At 43.8% G+C, this 21,639-nt stretch overlaps 1 protein-coding gene across 10 annotated transcripts in view; it reads right to left on the bottom strand.

The window, feature by feature from the left end:
• The window catches only part of foxp1b (forkhead box P1b), a 116,487-nt gene that overhangs the window by 24,083 nt on the left and 70,765 nt on the right, over nt 1-21,639 (bottom strand). For 5 of the 10 annotated variants that reach the window (XM_088309303.1, XM_088309304.1, XM_088309305.1 and 2 more), the window contains 3 exons: nt 8,025-8,162; nt 7,837-7,926; nt 4,625-4,778 (listed from right to left, as the gene is read on the bottom strand). In XM_088309303.1, the coding sequence (XP_088165429.1) occupies nt 4,625-4,778; nt 7,837-7,926; nt 8,025-8,162 (382 nt within the window). Of the gene's footprint in view, nt 1-4,624; nt 4,779-7,836; nt 7,927-8,024; nt 8,163-12,811; nt 13,115-13,341; nt 13,540-21,639 lie in introns of those variants that run through there. The other 5 variants (XM_088309307.1, XM_088309312.1, XM_088309310.1 and 2 more) reach the window with 4 other exon arrangements.

The raw sequence follows: 21,639 nt of genomic DNA, 5'->3' as shown, positions 1-21,639 counted from the left end.
TAATGAGGCGGAGGACTCCAGAGAGACGCGAGGGGCTAAGAAGTGTGAAATGAGTCTGATAGGATTGCTCGCAATTCACACTAGATCGTTTGCATATCAAAGAGCCGGAAATGATTGCGGGACATATCAATAACCTTTCCACGTTCCAAGGAGTGTCTTCCCTCATTCAACGATTTCAACGCGCTCGCTCGCATGTGTTTTCCCTTATTGCCTTCAACGCCTTGCTGACTTCTAATCCAAGTGCACGCCCATGACAGGCAAAACATGTTGAATATTGCCGGCGCTTTTAGCATGCAAATCGTTTGCTTGCCGATTCACGATTACAACGCTCAATGTTCCCATTGAGCTTTTCGCGTTATAAAACTAACTGAGGCAAAAGTTTCTTTTGTTTTTTTTTTTTTTCTTTTTGAGAAGGTCACTGTTGATGCTCGTGTCCTGCACTTAGACAGCAGGAACAATCATCCCCCCCCCCGACTGGGTGCCCGGTGACAGTGGGCGATGTATTTTTAGCCGATGTGCTTGACAAGGCGGCCCACACCGGCTCAATTACCGAGCAGTCCCGGTGACCCCGACACGACTGTTTACTCCGGCGAAAGCGCGACGGACGGCGGAGGCTGATGAGAAAGCTAACAGAGTGCGACAAAGGTGTCTCTTTCTACATCTCGTCTCTTTTATTTCTCACTCTCACCTCTCACCGATTTGATGGCACCTTAAAACCCGTTTCCCGTAAATGACATTAAAATGCCATTACACACATTTCCCTGAGCACATTTTTAAACGTTTGAACAATCGAGTTGCTTTTTTTTTTTTTTGCAGATGTGGCCATCGGATTCCACGTAATAACATCGATCCGTGAAATCCTCTTTCTCGGTCGGGCAGTTTGCCCGCCTTTCCAACGGCGGATTGGTTTATCTTTCCGCTTTCCATTTTTCAACACAACTATTGCGCTCATTACGATGACGGCGGAATACAGACAAGCACGTAAAAAATGTATGTTGTTGGGACACTTGATAGATCACCGGCCTCCCAACTCAATTTTACCCCCGGCAGGTAGCTCTGGCACGGAGACGGGCCGGGCACTTCAACCTCTTCCTGTCCTTGTCCCCGCCACCCCCCCCTCGTACCCAGGTGACCATGTTCAAGCAAGCAGAAAGTTGATTTAAGGTTCATAATGACATCAGTTGCAGGCCATCATCCTCGAAATAAAAAATGCCCCCCCCCCCCCCGAGTGCTCGAGACGCTTTAAACCGGGCTGTTACTCCTCGCACACAGTGTCGGAGGGGCGAGGGGGGGGGACGGTGACATTGCTATTAGTTTATTGTTCCGTCAGGCTGGGACCTTAGTGCACTCGTGTTTATGTTGCAGTAATCACCGGCCTGCTGATATGCACCCCAAGGCTTGAAATATGTCCTGCTTCTCGCTGCAGGAACTATTACTAGTAACCTACGGCCGGATGTATCCATCACTGACAGGTCGGCCGCCGTCCCTGATGTGCCGATGCTCCGCGGGCACGTCGTGGCCGGCCACATTCTTTGCTTTCATATTAGCGGCAAATTTGTCTTGTCACCGTCCCACCGGCCTCTCGGAGACAACGTAAATGATGTTCGCGTTCGCGGCGCAACCTCACAGGGGGCGCCGGGCCATTTTGGCCACGGTGTGTGTGTGTGTGTGTTTTGCATTTAAACACATATTCAAGCCTTCAGCGATGCGAGCGCAAAACAACTGGAAACTCTCTTATCGGGTCAAGAGGACGCGTGTGTGAAAATGTGTGTGTGTGCGGTGACGGCGAGAGGTGGGGGCGGGGTGGGACGGTAGCTTATATGCTCCCCAGCAAATTGTTCTAATTTATAACAGATATCGTCTAACAGCTTCCAGGACTTTGAACATTACTGTCAAAAGAATTGACGGCGACCGAAAGGGGATCATAACGGACGATGCCATCCCAAATTGTGTTTGACTCCAATTTGTTATCTTACAGGCTTACGCTAAATTTCAACAACCAATTGGGGGTGGGGGGGGCATTAATTATATCTTTTCGGGGAAACAGATGATGCATAAAACTAATATAAAACACATTAAGATAAACAAAAGCTTTAACACTATTCGAGCTTTTTTTTTTTTTTTTGTGGTTCTAGAGTTTAATCCCAAATTATTTATCGACTGGCCAAACTCAGTTCAAGAGAATTATTATTTGGTGAATTATTTGATGGAAGTGAGACGAGAAAGATGTGCAATTAAACATGTATTATTATTAATTTTGAGTTTTTTTCATTTTGAGAGCTACCCATGACTCCGATTGGACAATTTGGAGGAAACAATCTTTTGCATCAGAGTAAAAGACCCCGGAGACTTTGAGCAAAATCGAAAGCATTTTGATCAACTACGGAATACATTTCCAGCAATGAGAAAGACAATAGCAAATATTTGTTCGTGGTATCTCTTTCAATAAGATTTTACACTTGTTTGCACTTTTGCCACTTTTCTGCATCATTCAAAAATAAATAAATAAATAAATAAAATCAAAACAAAATAAAATAAAATAAAATAAAATAAAATAACATAAAATAAAATAAAACTAAATAAAATAAAATAAAATAAAACTAAATAAAATAAAATAAAATAAAACTAAATAAAATAAAATAAAATAAAACTAAATAAAATAAAATAAAATAAAATAAAATAAAACAAAATAACATAAAATAAAATAAAATGGCAACACCTGCTCAACCTTCAGAAACAATCGCTCTGAGGCAATTACCTCAGAATGTGGATAGGGTATGAATGATTTGGCCCAATGAATAGTTCTCGTCTTACAAAAAAAAAAAACCCCGACTGTATTAATCGCAACATATTATAATGAGCAAAGGAAGAGGAAGACAACCGTGCCAATTCATTCCGCCTGAGTTTGAATCCATGATCACTGGAGCCCGGATGGAGCCGATCAAGTCATCACTTGCGACGACGCGCCGCTAAACGCAAGGCGAGTATTGCAGATTAGATCACAGCACCATAGGCCAAGCCCACCGAGGCGTGAAAGAGTTAAGTGATGTGGAAAACACAAAGGTCATCAATAACTTCAAACAGTCAAGCAGAAAATGTGTCGAATAGGAAGACAAACGGGGAGCCGAAACACTAGCTTAAGTCGCGTAACAGCTGTCGGAGGCGCAGAGGAGGACGATCTCGGGCTTCGGCCTTCCCATGTGGACTTTATTTGAAGAACATAGTTCAAAATGTCACAGCTTGAAAAATCACATTACTTGTTTTTAGTATCAAAATACAAATTTCAAGACTGCTGAGGATAAGTATTATTTTCTTATTTTTCAAAATTTTGCGCAAGTAAAATTTTCTTGTTTTGATTGCAGATCATTTTATTGACTTTAAGTTTTTTTTTTTCTCAATTAATTTATTTTTTTTCTTAAAGTTTCCAATGCAATTTTTACAGAGTACTTTAGCCGACAAAACTTACATATAATTAATTTGAAGAATAAATGGCATTGGAATTTTTATCCCAAATGGAGAAAAAAATAAATAAATCGGCAGTCACTGACAAAATTGCAACGGCATCATGACAAAGTTTGCAAGTACGGCAAAATCAAGACGGGCTTGACAATCATTTTTAAGATAAATGTGGTAAAACCAAATGTGGAATAAAAGTACACAACTTTGAAGGAATTTATAAATACAAATACCAACGAAGCACACTCTCGCGCGCACACACACACACACACACCCCCCGGGCTGCGTGGCATTCGTTTCTGCGACGATGACAAAGTGTTTAAACAGGATGGGACTGTTGCAAAAGCTCCTAAAAGTACAGTATGGGGCCAAATCAGCCGTATAACGCTTTACTCAAAGGGTGTGTGTTTGTTTGCCAGACATCTGACACAAAGCAATTCTGCAAAGCACACTCAACACTGCAGCGCTCCACGCCTGTGCCCGCGGCAATTGCCTGCAAGCGGATGAGTGATTCCATACCCAGTCCAAACAATAACACCACTGTACAAACGTGTTTGTGTGTGCCTATTACCTAAGCGCCTGCGAACCCTCCTGTTTTTAATCACCCTTATCTTGTTATTTCAAAAGTGTTTGTCTTCGCTGGGAATGAATAGCCAATGTCATGTTCCGAAACCCTTACGACGGCGTCTTTTGTCACAAGGCCACCACTCCTTAACAAATAAGAAAAGAATCAATAAAGACGCCAAAAACGTGTTGGCCAAACAGACGTGGTGGCTCCCGGACAAGCAAACATGGCGACACTTTAAGAAGGACGAATCCAAATGCGGCTGCTTGTAGTTTTGTTTGGACGTGGCTTGGAAGTTCATTTCCATTCAGGTTACGTATCATTAAGAAATACAAAATAGAGATTTATTTCTTAGCGGGAATTCAATTTTGGTTTTTGAAAAACAGCACGACAACTTGCTTTTGGAAAGCTGCTCCTCACTACTGTTGGCGGCCATGTTATTGCGCAATCAGCGGCGACATGCTTTCAAGTACATAAGCCACGAACAAATAGCTTCAGAGAAAATAAAATGAATGCATGCAATCCATAAATTCCTCAACCATGCATACAACTTTTTATTTGATATACTTTTTTTTTTAGGTTGTCTCGATGAAGTGTACTGACCGTGCGTGAGTGACTGCAGCGGCAGGCCCGTTTGTCCAGGCTGAATGGTGAGCAGCCCTTGCCTCTGAAGATTGAGCAGATGTTGCTGCTGGACCTGCTGGACCTGAAGGAGCTGCTGCTGGAAGGCCAACTGCTGTGCCGACACCTGCTGCTGAAGATATACGTGCGTGCGTTTAGAAAATGCGCTCATTGAAGCCTAAAGGGACAGTGGTAATGTTCAAAGCTCTTTTTAAAATCTACAAAAAATTGCTTCAATTGAAAACAAGAGAAAAAAACTTGCAATGCCATTATTTGTAAAAATCTTAAAGGGGGAGTCCACCTCAAAATTGTTGCGTACATTATTATACTGTTAGCCTCCCAAGTCTAAACACGACTTTGTGATGAATATTGCGTTTGCCATCCGGTTTTTAGCAACCCCACGGGCGGACATTTTGCCACTTGCAGTCGACTGAAAATGACATCACAGTTGCTCAATCATGGCTCAGTGTCAGAAAGGAAGGTAAGCCGTGATTGGTGGTGCAGAATGAGGCTCCAATTACACGTCATATTTGATATTTATATTTACATTGATTTTATACTTGACCCCAAAAAAATAATAAAGTCTTTTATGTGCAGGAATGAATGGACGTGGGGTTTGTCTGAAGGTAGTTTTGAGGGGAAGTGAATATTTGTTTTCACTCATTTTTATTTCAATACCAATAAAAAAAATTATAATTGTTATTTATTTATTTTTTTTTACATAATTGTCCAGCCCTGGAGCAAAGGGGAGGAGAGAAGGGGGGGCACTAAAACCTGTGCCAAGCTGTGTACCGCACCCAGTTAGCTAACAGGATACATCACACTTTTGTTTACTTCTCACAATTGAGTGCATTAAAAAAAAAAAAAGAGTCTCGTGGTAAGCAGCTGCCACGTCACTTGTTAGCAGCTCGGAAATAAAAGGCGGATAAGACGACTGTGGAAAGCCGCTCTTGACCCCGCGACCTTTGGGACTTTGTTTGGCTAAAATGACATAAAAAAATGTCCTCTCATTGGGTCAACTATCGCAAAAAAGGCGCGTTCACAAAGCAAAGCGGAGCTCATAGGTGAAAAAGAGTCGCTCACTGATGAAATGTGCGATCCGATTGAAAAAGATGAGACGAGAACCACATGACAAGGGTCCCAGAGAGGGTTCGGGAGAGAAGGACGGACTGCCATTTTCTGTGATCTGCATGTTTAATTGAAAGGTGCTTGAGCGAGCGAGAGAACTTTCTTGTTTCTTTAGTCATTTGCCCTCTGCTACTTCCTCACTGACAGTCTGATCCAAAGAAAAGTGCTACGGGGGTGGTAGTTCACAGGGAACGACGCCTTTCATCAAAACTCGTAATAAATAGAAGTTGGCTTTTCTTAAAAAAAAAAAAAAGAAAAGGGAGAGAACAAAACATTGAGTAGAGCAAATTAATTTAACTCTCTCCCCTCGTTGCATGTTTTATCTTCTGGGGGGGGGGGCGGGGGGGGGGGTCTCCGCGTACTCCCAGCATGCAGACACATAAAAACCACCCGAAGCAACAGACCAAATAAGAGGTTAACAAGAAGTGGCACAAGGGAGAGAAAAATATCGTTCCTGACAAATGATAAAGAGTGGCACTGGCAGGCCTTTATTGTGCCGCTTCAAATATAAAGTTAAAGATCTTTGAAAAACGAAATTTCGATGTCTTTAAAATAAAATAAAAAAAGGGGGCACAAAGCAACAACAGGGGGTTATTGTCTGGCAGCCACTAGGGAGTCACCGCATAATTCTTATTCTGTCTTTTGATGGCTTCGAGAAATGCCACAGACAAAAAAAAAAAAAGAGCGCAGAGGGAAAGAGACAACAGAGAGGGAAAGCCTCACGGGGTTGCATCTATTTCCTGTGATCATACATAATATGCTTCAAAAGTTCTTTTTTTTTTTTTCTATTCTGGTGCTCCATTCAAGTGATCAATTGCCCCCTGGTTGCCGCCTCCACCCCCTTTTCTTTTTTTTCTCTCACTTGCTCCTCTTGTGTTTACATCAGATGCGACTTGGTGACAGGCCCTATCTGAGGCCGAGGAGCTGTGCTGTCATGTTGATTTATGGGAGCATCACGGCGCAACTTGTCCAAACTGAAGCCCACAGTTTATTAATTAGGGAGCTCCGACTTTGAAGCCGGGAGCTTTGACAGCACGCGCGCACGTGAGCGCGAGCACGCGTGGCTGTGCCTGCTTTCAACGCGCGCTCCCTCTTTTTTTTTTTTTTTGCGAGCTTCCTCTCCGCTCGCAAACTCGACGGGGACGAGTGAAAATTCCCTGATTGTCTTTGAACTTCTTCTGACCGCACAATAATTTGCTTTGTCCATCGCGATGCCCGTATCCGCCAATCATTAGCACGCATTAAGCCGCTGCCTACGAGCATGCCCCGCTGTACTCGGTGTGGGGGGGGGCAGAAGAGTGCAAACGAGAAAGATGGGGGGGGGGGGAATAAAAACCTCAACACTGACAACAAAGCTGGGAGCGCTCGCTGCACTGATATCTCACAATTACATGCCTTCTCATCCGCTGCCATTTCCATGTTAATTACCAAGAAAAGCCTCTCAGATTTATATGCGCCGTGTTCTTGTCCCCCCCCCCCCCCCCCCCAAACCTCTGCCTTTCATTATGTCCTGCTCACGACTCTCAGGAGCGCACGTGTCGTTGTTGGGTAGTACACTTGTTTATGACTGATTGAAAAGCCAGGAAAATATCAGCCCAAGCCAACAAAGTCATCTGTGGTCCCCGATATATATTTTTTTTTTCCTGCCGCGGATCGCTTCATACAAGTCAATAACTTTTGCGTCGTCGTACTCATTTTGCTAGCTTGTGGGTTTCGCGTAATGCGAACAAGACGATTAGCATATTTTTTCTAAATTATTTTTCAGCCTCGAATAACGACTAAATTGGAAGTGCTACATGTGTTTTCTCTCATCTGGGCGGGCCGGTCCAAAGTGGCCCACGGACCACTAACGGGCCGTGGGCCTGTGGTTGGGGACCGATGGTGTACAACACCGTCATTCAACCAGAGTGTCTGACGTACAAATCAGAGGCATGGGTGGACTTGACTTGATCCCCCCCCCCCCGCCCGATTTCTGTGCTTCAACCACAATCCGGCTTTGAGGGAGGGAGCGCACACGTCTTGCATGCTCTTTTTCTGCTCAAATGCTTTGGATGTCGTCCGTCTACCTCTTTATTCTGCTTGCTGCCTCCATGCTGCTGGAGGAGCTGGAGGTGGAGCTGTTCCTGCTGCTTCTTGTAGAAATCTTGGAGCTGCTGCTGCAGAAAAGACAAGAGACATGTTATGAGATATGGTGAGACTCCAAAAAATTTCCCGTGTGTGAGAACACCTGCGTCAAACCGATTTTTTTTTTTACCTGCTGTAACATGAGGGCCTGCTGCTGCTGGAGAAGAACCTGGAGCTGCTGAGGGCTCAGGACTTGCTGTTGAAGGATCTGCTGCATTTGCTGAGGAGTTATCACTTGAGGTGTCATCATAGCCGCTGACACTGGAACCTGCACAGAAAAAAAAAAAAAAAAAAAACGCTGGGTCAGCGACAAGATGTCCAACAAAAAAATGAAAACGTTGAGACACAGCCAATAAAAACTGTTTTTGCACGGCCGTTTGCTTCGGCGTGGGTGTGAACGCAACACTCCTCTGCAACAATATTTTGCCACGCCCCCCTTTAACGAAAGAGAAAACTAAAGCCTGCAGAGTCGATGGATAAAAAAAATGCAGCAACATCCGTTTATCTCGCACACTCGCGGCGCCACCTCGGCCATTTCTCAAATCCGACCAATTCGCCCCACCTGAGCTCGCCAAACCCGTTCCGCACGCAGGACATGCCATGTGAGATCATTTCATTCGGGTTGCCGTCAACATTGATCTACGATTGTGACAATGTGGAGCGCCCCGAGGAGGAGGAGGACGAGGAGGAGCCGGGCCTCACGAGAGACGCGGACCTCCAACAAACTCTCGAGAGGTGCGAGTGCGCGGCTCTTCAAAGCCGCTGATTTGTTGTGACACTAAAAAGGCCCCCACAGTTGTCAGGGTGCCTTAATTGCGCCTGAGTCGCAGGAAACTCTGCGGATATCTCCACACTGCCATGTCAAACGCCTTTCCTTGACATCTGAACGAGAGATTTTTTTCTCTCGAAATGATTCACGTTTTTGTTCAGAATGTCAGGCACGCGACCGTCAAGGTCACTCAAACGCGATCGGAACGTCACGCTGAAGATGAAGATACCATTTGCAATTTTCGCATCACGTTTGCGAGGGGACATTTTTGATGGGAGGTTATCGGGAAAAAGGCCGACGCAAAACATTTGAAGTTTGTCCGGCAATGTCAAACAGGTGCGGCTTTTTTTTTTTTTTTTTTGGCAAACGAGTAAGCCGCGTTTGTCAAACCTGCAAGCGCCTGAATGCAATTCGCTTTCCGTATTTTCGAGCCGAGGGGGGAAAACGCCAGATTAATCCCCCACCTCCTCATTGCATCTTCCTCCGCAGTTCATCTCGAGTTTTTGCACATGACTTGTCCTGTCATCTGCATAGAAACCCCCCGCCCCCCCCCACCCCTCCTACATCGCCCCCCCCTTTCTTCTAATTCTCTAATTTCACAGTCATTTTCTTACAAGGTCTTTTTTTCTCCTGGCATCACAAATTTTTATGAACTATTCTGAAGGTCAAGCAGGCGGCCCAATTTTTTCTGACATCATGCGATGTGAACGGAATTGATATTCAATCCGCTCTTCATGCTCGCCGCAAACCCAGTGAATCATTTCATGAACGGGCGTCTTTTTAAGCAACACCGTTTGTTTTTAAATATCACAATGAGTTTTTTTTTTACACACAAGCCCCTCTCCAAAGCGGGAACTACAAATTTCATCGGGAGATGACGCTGAATTCTTTCCGCTTTATTTCTTCCCACCTTGCTTTACATTTCATCGTGATTTCCAGCACCTGCAGATATTTTCGCTTTCTCCGAGCAACAGCCCAACAACCGTCTATTACCGACTCCCGTTTTTATGACCTATTTATTACCGATATACGACTGAGGTCATTAGCAGCCGCAGAGATTTGGACGCTTCTTAACCTATTGATCAATGTAACTACTACCATTTAATCCTGAGCCGAAGGAGTGCAAATCTGCCCGAAACGGGACGGGATGGGAGGAGGGAGCACTTGAACGACAAAATATTGCCCTGGCCTCTCTATCGTTCCCGTTTAACGCAAACACGAGTACTCCCATATGGCGCTCTCTGTTATCTCTCGGAATCATCGACGTGATTTATTATAAAAAAAAAAAAAAATCCATCTAAAGATGGCACTGGGCTGTAATCGACTCACAAATACGAGAGTGTCGAGGACGTTGAAATAGCTGTCGTTTATGAATTTGGAAAAGGTGCGGCACTCGACAGGTGACGTAAACATTTAAAAGCTTAAACATTCTCGCACAGCTGCAGACCGACAGAGGCGGTGGAATGACGAAGTCCAGGCCCGCTGGACAAATAGACACACTCATATCCATGTACACGGCGAGGGCCAACTTCCAAAAATATGTCGCATTAGGAAAATTATTTCGTCATGTCAGATTGACATGTAGAGTCCAAATATTTCGGAGGACGCAATTTTATGTGCCGCTGTTTTCTAGGACTCACATGACAAAAAAATACAAAAAGTAAAAAAGAGCTCAACTGCTCACAACGACAGGAGTCAGTGATTTTGAGTTAATGAAGAGCCTCCGTCCAATCAAAAGTGAGAGGTCAACTAGTGGTGGTGGAAAAGACGAGAGGAGAAGGCGGGGGATTTTTTTTTTTTTTTTTTTTTGACACAAAGGGAAATAATCGGATCAAAAATGAGAGACAAGGTACACATTACTACGCAGTACTCATGAGAGCGGTCACACACATTTCACATGCCGTTCGGCTAAAAAAAACCAATAAACAAACAAGGGGTGAGAAGAAGAGGTGACTTTTTAAATCTTAATTTCTCACCGCTGTGGTCACCGTGGCAAACAATTCAAAATGTGAATTATACATTTTTAAGTCAGCCCAGAAAATATTCAACATTTAAGATGTTAATGGTGACGAAGCAACTGCAGAAAAATAAAACAGGTTTTGGACTCACTAAATTCTCCACTTTTTTAATTTATTTATTTTTAATTTTTTTTTTGTTTTTTTTTTTTTCGGCAGGTCCTACCGTTAGACTTAAACAAACGCACTACTACTACTCGTCAAAGCGGGTGAGCTCATCCCAACAACAGCTGAGACGTGTGCCTCACCCTGCTTCTCGCCACTGCTGATGACGGGGTGCACGCAGGCCACCCGACACCCCCCCCACACACACACACCCCCCCCCCCCCCCCACACACACACACACACTATGAAAATGCTTGATAGCACTGCAGTCATCTAAGATAACCATTTCTTTTAAAAAAAATGCACTCATTGAAGTTGTATTTACTCATTTCAGGGACAAGCAGATTGACTAAATCAAAAAAATAACAAATTCATTAAAGGAGAAAAACATTAAAAAAAAAAAAAATTTCCTCCCATTCTGTTTCGATGGAACTCGCTCGCAAACGTGTGCCACACCTCCACATTTATATTCCACAACGGGAAAATATTTTAAAAAAAATAATAATGACATAAATCACTATTTGCGTATTTTATCTTTCCCAGACGACGCCGCATCATCTTTGGGTGTGAAGTGCACGCATCTCCTCGTTGGTTTCGAAGCTCTCCACGGTTATGCAACGGCACGTCTTTCAGACGCATTATTTCACTCAATTGAGATTTAATTAAGATGCCGCCCTGTGAATCCCTTTCAAATGAAACTCTAGTCAAAAGACAATGGTTGACATCCTCGTGCTGATTGTTTATATTATCCAGCAAAGGACACCTAATCCTCGTTTCCATGACGGCAGACAAGAAGAACACAAATCGTGTCGCTTCTCAACTCTTTCATGTTGAAAGGTTTTTATTCGTTAGCAGGTTTCTGGAATTAAGAAAAAAAACAACAACAAAAAAAAAAACCTGTCCCCTGGGCGGTGCAACTTGTCAATAACGCCTTCGCCTTCATTCTTTGAAATATTGAAGCTGAGTGGTGAAAAAGTTCACACCTGTACTCCGAGCGTTCCGCGACGATGTCGAACCTTTACATCACGACGCAACTCAAGGGGGAATAAATCATCCCACCTAAGCGTGAGAAGCACATTCCCAGACCGGTTGTGACATTAAAAGACACAATGAAAAAAAAAAAATTTTTTTTGAAGCAGTTACACATTTCTCGGTGAGGGAAGAACAACAAGGAGCAGCTGGTAGCACATGTTTTTTTTTTTTTTTGCTCAACAATTCCCCTGCCTCTGCTCTTCTGTTCTGCCTGCTTGCTCGGCTGCAAAAGCAAAAAAAAAAAAAAAAAGGCCCGCGTTTGTCAAGGATATCCCAGCAAACCGAGAAATGTTGTGGTTAAGAAATGACAGGTGCTGGCAGCCCCTCTTCTTGACAGGCCACCGCAGAAATAACGCCCCTGCCTGAAAGGGCTAATGCACAACTAATGAACAATAAATCAACTTTGATTACAAACTGTCGGCCCAATCAGCTCGCACTCGGGCTCTCCCAAAGTGCGAGTCTCGCCGCAGCTGCACGGCGTTACGGCGCACGTTGCCCAGTTGATGTTCGTTTCGGCTCAACCGGCTGACAATCTGCTCTGCTGTTTTTAATTCTTTCTTACACTTTGCCACTGAGCCACAAATGCTCAAATAAAGAATGCATAAAACTTAAAAATAGGAGCAAAGGTTATTCAAAACGTGAACACAATTCCTAAAATTAAACGGTTGCGTAATTTTCAAAGACAATCACAATCATACACAAAACAAAAGTTCAACTTTCATAAAACTATTCACGACGGGCCTCAAATGTTTTCTGTCGTGAGTCCGCTAAATACCAACTGTGTTCATTTAATTTACAGTAAACAGAACAAGCAAGAGTCTAGCCAACCATCATTAAGTCATGACAAAATAGACAGCGGGCAAAAAAAAAAAAAAATTACCAGCTTTGGCACAGCAACAAACAAAAGAAAACAAAAAAACTAAAATAGCACCAACAGAATACTTTGATTAAAAAGAACAACAAGAGCAATTATAGATGAGACAGCAAATCTGTCACCTGTGTTCCGGGAACCGTCCATAATTAAAACATCATTCGGAGCCGCTCCACATCTTGTTTAACTGGTTAGCCGACTGTCAGAAAAGTCAGCGAGACGAAAGGAGAGCAAAAAAAAAAAAATTGCACTATAATTGACTTGTAAGGAGTTCCGTACTTTCGACTACACGAGAAGTCAAATGCACACTTTAGACAAGTCTGCAAGCTTTTCCATCCAAGAAAAAGAAAAAAGTCCAAACAACCTCATGGAAATCCAAAACAGACACAACTGCATTAAACACCCGCGCTCCGACTTCTCTCGCCAAAAAAGCACGAGCAAAAACGTCTTCGCAGAAAATTCAGGATCACTTCAACTCTCATGCAAATGTTGCATGACACATTCAAGCCAGCAGAATGACACAACGTCAACAACAAGCAGACAATACGCTCCCTTTTGGGCTTTTTTCTTTTTTTTTTCCCAGGTCAAATTAAATTGTCAAGTTTGGAAGCAACAAACGCTCGCTATGACAAAGAACTCAATCATTTTGACAAACCTGACAAACTCCATTTAGCTGGTTGGGTAAACAGAAAGCCGGGCCACGCGGTGTGGAGTGAAGCAGAGCGGAGAATAGAGCAGCCACGGAAAGAGAGAGCGACACTCAGAGAGAGAGAGAGAGAGAGAAACACACACACACACACACACACACACACACACACACACACACTCTCTCACAGTGGGAGAGCGAGAGTGAGAGTGAGAGAGGGCGAGGGAGAGGCAACGCGGGCAGGCTGAGAACAAGCTCTGTTGTGCTGTAGCGTCTCCAACCTTCTTCGGAATACAGACAGATTGCACGCGCAAGGTTACTCCCCGGCTGACAAGATACAAAACTATCCAATCAACCACACCCTTCTCCACCAATCACAAGCAACCCTCTAAACATCATCAATTCAAATGGGGGACACACAATGGGGGAGCTGGAGGCTGAGCTGCAGGTGAACTCGCGGCTTTGTGCTAGAGGGGGGGTGCCTTAAAAAAAAAAAAAAAACAGTTGACCTTTTGACCTCTGCTGGGACTCTGGCCATACTATTTAAACAATGGAAGCCCATAGACAAGAGGCCCCTTTAATTAAACAACAGATAAGTAAACATGGCTATCCCGCGGAAAGAAAGTCAACTTGCCAAGTTATCAGCCCCCTTTTATTGTTCTGCTCAATGGAAATGTTTACAGTGCCAAAACAAAAGACGCAACTCAACAACAAATGAATAAACAACTCCGGCAAGTGTGTTTATTTTCCCCAGTTTCCCATGCAGGGCCTTAAGCAACCTTTCAAGCTGATGACAATCATGTCATTTATGAGTGTATTTGCTCATCAACATTAACTCACATTAATTGAAGCTTTATTTTAACTAAAAAAACTTCAGCCCACTTAGTAACACAGAAAAATAAAAAAAGAGGGAAAGCCGCGAGCAGGCAATCTAATCAATGACATCCCAATGAGAGCAATAATTGAGAGCAAAAACGTCACAGCATTCAAAACAGACGCTGAGCAGCAAAGACATGAGGAGAAAATGGAAGTCTGCCACCTACTGGAGACTGGCCGGAACTGCGCAAGGTGTGGGGAAAGCCTGTCTTTTGTGGTCTCATTTTGGTTTTTTCCAACAGAGCAATCTGACGTGAAACCCTGGCGACAAGCTATAACTCATTCCGGAGTACATCTCAACCTAATAAAAAGTTGCGAGTTGCCATTAAAACAAATTTTAACAGCAATGAAAATCAAATCAAGTCAACAGCGAATACCAGCCTCGATAAACGGCAACGTTTCACCGCATCTCATAAAGCCTTTGGCCGAGGATGAAGGAATGTTCACGGGATGCGTTCCAGTCCGCAAACACGCTGGTAAAATAAACAGCGCTAAACACAGCATCAGCACGACAAGCCGCTGCCCGCATCAGCTAATAACTAACAATGAGCTCAGCTAAGCCGGCCTGGCACCATCTAAATTATTGACTGGGACACCTCAAGTGTTCAAAGTGACAATTCCCATATATGTCAGACTGAATAATTAAACGGCGGAGAAGGTGCTTTTATTTTGTATCCGAGACACCCAAGACAGCTCACGTGCGCTCCGACGGGGCCCTACTCTTCTTCTTCCTCAGCATTCTCCCTGGGGTGGCATGTCGACGTATTCTCAATAAAACACCTTCTTAGCAGTAATAGGCCACTGTTCTCATTTCAACACTCCCAACGGCCTTGTGATAAATTTAGCAGGCACACAGTTCAAGCGTCTCCTCTCGCACACAGACTTTTCGAAAGCATTGCCTCTGTGTCAAATAATTACACTTTTGTGTGGATGTGATGCACGGGATATAGATTTTATTTCCCCGCGCACAGAGAAACATCAGTAACCTTGAGCCTCGGACTGCATCCCCGGTGATAGTTTTTCAGGGAGAAGAGTGTGTTTGTGCCCATGACAGAGTGAATTGCATTATAAAACACTCCCATTTCCTGCTTGAGTTCAAGTGAAAGTACGGTAATGCCTGCTTAGGCTCAGGCCTGCGCCGCTCCGGATAAAGAAAACGATACAGCTCCAGTTACAAAGTCGTCTCCAAACTCAAATGCAGCCAGGATGGAAGATGCAACGGCATGCCAAGTAAGCCGTGCCTTCGCGTCGTTTTTGGGAGTTGTACTGAAAGAGATTAGAAACTAGTGATGGAACCATGTGCTTTCTTTTTTTTTTTTCAGGACCGATACCGATTATTAGTAGTTATGGAGGCCGATAGCCGATATTTGAAGCCGATTATCATTTGTTGAAAAAGAAAAAGGGTCAAATGGTGTCAAAATTTTGAAAGATATATATAAATATTTTACGAATCATTTTGAATTCGTTGTGAGTTGTAAGACTGACATTTATTCCAATTTCGGCAAAGTCTGTCGCCGCCTCACCTTCCTCTCTCGCAGTGCGTGTGACTCGATGTGAAAAAGCAAACAGGCAGCTTACAGCTGATTGGCTGTTACCCACTGCTATGAGGAACCAAACAAGTGGTGCTGTGGGCGGGCCAATCTGCTTCTGCAGGCAAGGCCACCAGCACAGCAGGGAGAGAAGTGTGCTAAAAAAAAAAACAGATGCCGATAATCGGCAAAATACCAAATATCGGCCCAAAAATCGGCCTGGATGATTGGCTATGAACCAGTTCAGGGTGTACCTTTCCTGCTGGTGGGATAGGCTCTAGCACGCCCACGACCCTCGTGAGGAGAAGCGGAACAGAAAATGGATGGATGGCTAGCACATTCGATCTCGGATTATTTTCAATGAAGCGTACGCAGTAGTATTCACGCTATCATCGAGCGCAGCAATACGTCACCTTTCCTGGTCAGTCATAGCGTATAGATGACTGTGTTTGCATTGATCCCAAATATTTGGATTTTTATTTGATATTGCATCATCCTGAGTCGAATTCATCTCATATGATTATTTGCGGTCGTGTCATCAGAAATGCAAAACACATTTAAGAACTGTTGGGCTCATTCTACCCAAAATATTGATACATAAATGCTCTGAATTGTTTGCTTCTGTGAGTTATTCTGAATACAGTTATTTTCTCTGGACCATTTATCAATAAAATGCACGTGAATCACTTCAAATAGAATAAAGGATGCTTGACAACAAGATAACAAGACAGTGAGCGAGCGGGCGAGCGAGGGGGCGGATGACTGAGTAGGGTGGAAATGTGAGAGCGCAAAGCGCTCGCAGGGAAACATTAAAGCCCAAATGAAGGCTCGCGGTGGTGTGACTGGAGCGGATTCGACACTCATCATCTTGGCGAGGAGCGAACGTTGAAACACGGCAGCCCCCCCAAGTGCTTGTTTGCGGCGCCGAATTGGGACGGATGACTTCATTGTGACAGGATTTAGCCCAAACCTGGATTTAATCTATGCCGTGCACATAATCCAGTTTTACGACATGACAATGACAAAAGACGGCAAAAGAGACAGCTTGATCTCGGGGTTTCCACGCGAGCATCAGTCGCGGTTTGGGGGCTGATCACGAAGGACAGACTGTCTCACCTCAAAGCAAGAGTCGTGATCTCATTAGAGTATCACCTCGAGACGCAACGCAACAGCAACATCAACTCCTCCTTTTGAGAATAGCTCACTAGAGTGAGGCTTTTTTTTTTTTTTTTTTGGACGAGCAAATTCACATATTGACATCATTTGCAGGAAGAGGCATTTGAGAATAGAAAAACATCGCTCTGAATTAAAACGCATCTCCTGCACAAGCTCATTGATTAGATCAATTCAGGTGCAACTTGGTATCCGCAGAGAATCAAATGTTGATCCTCTCTTCAAGGTTTTGCTTCATGAGGAGTCAAACACATTTGAGTGGATATTTGAATAAAAAATAAAGACTGAAAATTTGGTTAAGGCTGAAATTGTTGACACTTCCCGTCCAAGGATTTTATTGATGAAAATTCACTGAGTTTTTTTCATTTTTTTTATGTCTCCCACTTGCCAAAGAATTTTTTTTATTTTTGTCAAATCCGATCTTTTTATGTACTCGTTGACATGACAGAACAAATATGACGTAACCCACTTGCGCACCAAGCTCGACGCTGATTGACACGCTGAGTGATGTCGCCTTCACGTGACAGTGTTTACAAAAGTAAATACGAACTAGCTCAGGCGTGAGCAAACTACGGCCCGGGGGCCACATGCGGCCCGTTAAACGTTTTAATCGGGCCCGCCGAACCTGAAAAAAATTAAATGAATTAACGTTTGTATGGGAATGTTTTATTTTCTAACTATTGTGGTTTTTCAAAGACGTATATATGATGTTATAATACTTTTCAAATATAAATTCCACATTGTTTCACAAAACAATGGCGATTCACGGCAGTCTACCTTGTAAGATGCCAGCTGTGCCAATTATTATTTCAAGACTAATACCGTATTTTCCGAACTATAAGCTGCTACTTTTTTCCTCGATTTTGAACCATGCGGCCAATACAACGGAGCGGCTTTTCTGTGGATTTTTTTTTCACCACTAGGGGCGCTCTATAGTTCAGAAAATAGGCTAAATAAATCTTGATTTTTTTTTTCCCTCTTGGGTCTGTTCTGTTTTAATTAGTAAAGTTGTTGCCGTGTTAAAAGGCACTGTTTTAACAATCTGTTTATGGACCTTGATGTGCATTCACAGTACACAATTGTTCCGTAAACAACTCTTTTTTTTCAACATAGAAAACTGCGGCTTACAGCTTGTATAAGTGTTTTTTTTTTTTATAATAAATTGCTGTGGCTTATATACGGGTGCGGCTTATAGTCAGGAAAATACCGTAAATAAAAAAGCTCAGCTCCGTTTCCATGCCACGACAAACTCTGATCATATATTCTCATGCTCGCCGCCACTTGGGGAGCGGGCAACAACTCCTTTGACACTCTTGGCGACTGGCTGACTTAGTTGGAGAAACACCTCATAATGCTGTCTCAGATCAGCCTACAGCACTGGCAGAGCTCCAGCTGACAGGCCCGGCCTCGTGCTCTAATGACTTACAGATTGGTGCGCTGTGGTATACATGTGTCAGGACAATGCCATAAAAACAGGAGGAGACCAAAAGAAAAGAAAGCCGGCAGCTCCTCCTCGTCCTGTCAGCGAGAGGATTGGTCCATGGATTGTGTCACATCACGCTCAGCCCGGACAGACCGCAAATGAAGGATGCAAAAAGTGCATGCGGTTGAATGGGGGGGGGGGGGGGCGTTGTGGGCTACAACTTAAGGGCCTTTCATCCAGTAGACTCAAAAGACATTATCTTTTGACCTGGAGATACCCTCAGTGAGGCAGGACAACAATGGTGTTCAAACACCAAGGGAGAGAGAAAGGTAAAGTAAAGTACAGTTTATACTCGCTCAGGGGTGGGCACACTTTTTGATTGGCGGGCCACAATGGGTTCTAAAATTTGACAGGGGGACCCGGATCAGGAGCAGATGGATGGAGTGTTTTGGTCACCTCACGTCATCAGAGAAAAAAAATACATTTAAGTTTAAATGAAAGTGAACAAAAGCATTACAAGAATATTTATGTCTTTGAAAAACCACAGTATTGATAAGATAAAACATTAACAAGGTTTATTCAGTTAATTTTTTTCAAATTCGGCGGGCCGGATTAAAACGTTTAACGGGCCGCATGGGGCCCCCGGGCCATAGCTTGCCCACAGCAGTTCTTCCAAAGTTACCGCTTAATTCACAAATCAAAAGTAAAATTTCGATTCCAATACCAGATACGATGATCGGCACATTGAGCTGAAAAGTCCACCAAAGTAGCGCAAGTTCCCTTTTGTCAAGGAAGCCAACAACTTCTGCTATGATGCAATCAAAACGGCCTCGCGCTCATGCTTCATTTGTCGACTTGGATGGATCTTTCATGCCAAATGGATCCACCTCCGAGTCAAGTCGGCACCGGGAACATTCGCTGGCCGCCGGCCCGCCAATGACGTGAATAATGCGGGCCAATCCTCTCTCACTAAAGAAACGTAATCTGGGCAACCGACCGTCATGTTGACATAACATCTTCAAGACCAGCCGAATTCTGCTTAATCCCCCTCCAGGAGGTTGGTGCCTTCCTCGCAATGAAACGTAGCTCGCTTGAATGCTGAGCAATGACACAAACTAGCTTCTTTGATGCCGGTGGACTATCAGCAAGGGTCCGACAGTGTTGTTCCTAATTACCTATTTGGCTATTCCTGATCCTACGGCTGGCATAATTAGTTACCTGGGGCTGCAATCCAATTTGAAGTGATGACAAGAAAGTGATCCATGAAAAAGTAATAAGTTAAATCCAATTTCAGCCGGCTTCTAATTAAATGCACATGGAACTAATGAGTCGAACCCGAGCGTTTGGCTGATAACGGTAATTAGCGGGGTGGGAGTTGCTGGCTCTCGTCGTTGTGTCACTGCAGGTGTGAAGTGTTAAAGGTAAAAAACAAAAAAAAGGGGACGAGGGTTCTTTTAATTACACGCGTCACCCTGTCAATGCAACTCAGCGGCTTTTTCGACCCGTCGAGTGTGTTTTGGAAGATGTTTGTAAATCAAGGATGATTAAGGTGCCTCAAGGCAAGAGAGTCGAAAAAGCCCAGGCATGTTTTATCCAAAGGCGGCAAAGGGTTGAGGGGTTGTGCGCGAGGGGGGCACCCTGGTTGGAGCTATTTAATGGAAATCAGAGGACTCGGGAATCTTCTTTGACTCCCGCTTTCGACCACCACTTTATTTCCCATGTTGTACGCTTCATCATTCTTGACTTGACAAAGAGCGAATTGTGAAGTGAGCCTCTAAATCTTCATCTCCAAACGAGTTAAAAGTCTCGAAGCACATCTCGTGGAAGTGCACTCAGATGAGCAGAGCCTTTTCCACAGATCAGGTGATTTTATGAGGTTTACCACGCAGCCTAATAACTGCTGGATCATGCATTTTATTAACTAGTCTGGTCCAACAGCCAATCATTATCCAGGATGTAGAATGGAGGTAGTGAACGGTCCCGTGCTTATTTTTAAAAGAGGACAGCAGATGAGTCATAATGTAATCTGAGACTCTCTTGATTAAAAAAAAAAATAAAATAAAAAAATTGACGTCCTCACAAGTCATGTTCACACTCTGTGTATGAATGCTGGACTCTAATTGTGTGGGACTGCGAGTTGCTTAATGAACGGAACATGTAATTCGGAGATAAACACCCCTCTGGACGTGTGGCATTTGCTTTGCTGCAAATTTAACCCGGCAAAACGGAACAATGGGCATCAGGCAATTTATGGTGTTAGTAAAGATACTAGAGCAAGTCGCTGCTCTTTTCACACCAAGTGGGCATGAGTGGGGGGGGCAGGGGGGGGGGGGGCAACTCTCTTTTCAAAAGCTGAGTGACAGCTTGGCCAAGCTTTCTGTATACATTAATAAATTAGAATTCTAATTTTGTCTTTGTCTGCAGAAGATGGCCGAGCACTTTGCTATGTACCAACAACTGGCGGTATGCAGGAATTTGCGATGGTGGTCGCCTCTGTTGACCTCTGAAGCGCAATTCTCTGCCAGGCTGGGGGAAACTGTTTAGTTTGATCCCTTTAACTTATTTGAATCCTAACAAATATGCACACAACTGAAAGGTCATCGCAGTCATATTTCATCCTCGGGAGCAACTCTGGAGACATCTGCACAACAAAGCAGCTTTTTCACAACCTGACATTAGACCTAGCCGCTACAATGGCTCATTAAAAAAGGGTCCCCAATGGCACAGTCGGGGTATTAAATATTATATACAGGCACAAAGAACGGGGCCTCCCTATTAATCTCCAAATATGCCCTCAAGTTGTTAACAATTTCACACTGATACAAACAACTGATTACCTCGTCCAAGCCTAGATACACCTCGAAGGCAGTATACGGAATGAAAGGAAATTCAAACATGTTGACTTAGCACCTGTGCGGTCCAAGTAGTACAAGGCTCACAAGGGTAAGTGGTTGCACATCGCAGTTTGGGAGGCAAAATTTGCAATTTGTTCCTCACAAAAAAAAAAAAAAAAACGCTCCCAAAAAGCTTCGCGAGGCATGTGCATTATTATGGCGCAACGTAACCTATTTGAATGTAATAGGAGGTAGAGGCGAGCTTTGTGATATTCACGGCTGGAACCGCTTTAAAGAGGAGCGCATCCGACTTTGAACAGCAAAACAACAAGCAAATTAATAAGTGTCCGGATTCTGGAGAAGAAAATTATACTCGTTAAACCAAAATGGAAACTGGAAATTAATCAAATTCCATTACGGTGGAGGTTCGCCAGCGGCTTAAAACTATTATAAAATTAGAGACAATATTGAT

Source organism: Idiotropiscis lumnitzeri, chromosome 11 (assembly GCF_059441095.1).
Source record: "Idiotropiscis lumnitzeri isolate Australia: NSW breed Sydney's pygmy pipehorse chromosome 11, RoL_Ilum_1.0, whole genome shotgun sequence".
Classification (NCBI taxonomy): domain Eukaryota; kingdom Metazoa; phylum Chordata; class Actinopteri; order Syngnathiformes; family Syngnathidae; genus Idiotropiscis; species Idiotropiscis lumnitzeri.
Note: the sequence above shows the minus strand (reverse complement) of the source record. Positions and strands in the feature narration are given on the sequence as shown.